The sequence below is a fragment of the Glossina fuscipes genome, unplaced genomic scaffold (genome assembly GCF_014805625.2).
Source record: "Glossina fuscipes isolate IAEA_lab_2018 unplaced genomic scaffold, Yale_Gfus_2 112, whole genome shotgun sequence".
Taxonomy (NCBI): Eukaryota; Metazoa; Arthropoda; class Insecta; order Diptera; family Glossinidae; genus Glossina; species Glossina fuscipes.
In genome coordinates, this window is record NW_023998455.1 from 8,659,073 (window position 1) to 8,659,413 (window position 341).

The window sequence follows — 341 nt, forward strand, 5'->3', positions numbered from 1 at the left end:
GAGAAATCCTTTCCGTTTTCGTTTCCGGTTTCGTCCCTTACATCTATCTCGTTTTTATTGTCATCCAAAAGAGCCGCTCGAGCAACTTCGATTTCTTCTTTCTTTTCCTTGCCATTATTAACCGTATAATCGTCTTTTCTTTCTTCAGATTCGTTCGCTACAGCGTTTTCCACTTCGTCTTGCTTAAAACTCGACTGTTTTTCACTTTGCTCATCATTTTCTTCATCATACGTGCTTCTCTTGGCATGATTTTGCTCGCCGTCACCATCCTGATTATCATTACTGTCAGTAGAGAAATCCTTTCCGTTTTCGTTTCCGGTTCCGTCCCTTACATCTATCTC

General features: G+C 41.1%; 2 protein-coding genes across 2 annotated transcripts in view; one reads left to right on the forward strand and one right to left on the reverse strand.

Moving 5' to 3' along the window:
- The window catches only part of LOC119639177 (protein kinase C-binding protein 1), a 25,191-nt gene that overhangs the window by 8,461 nt on the left and 16,389 nt on the right, over positions 1–341 (forward strand). The gene's annotated exons all lie outside the window — the stretch shown is intronic.
- LOC119639342 overlaps positions 1–341 on the reverse strand; it is a 5,875-nt gene that overhangs the window by 4,050 nt on the left and 1,484 nt on the right. Inside the window, exon 2 of the mRNA XM_038036646.1 lies at positions 42–334. Coding sequence (XP_037892574.1) covers positions 42–334 — 293 coding nt within the window. The remainder of the gene's footprint in view (positions 1–41; positions 335–341) is intronic.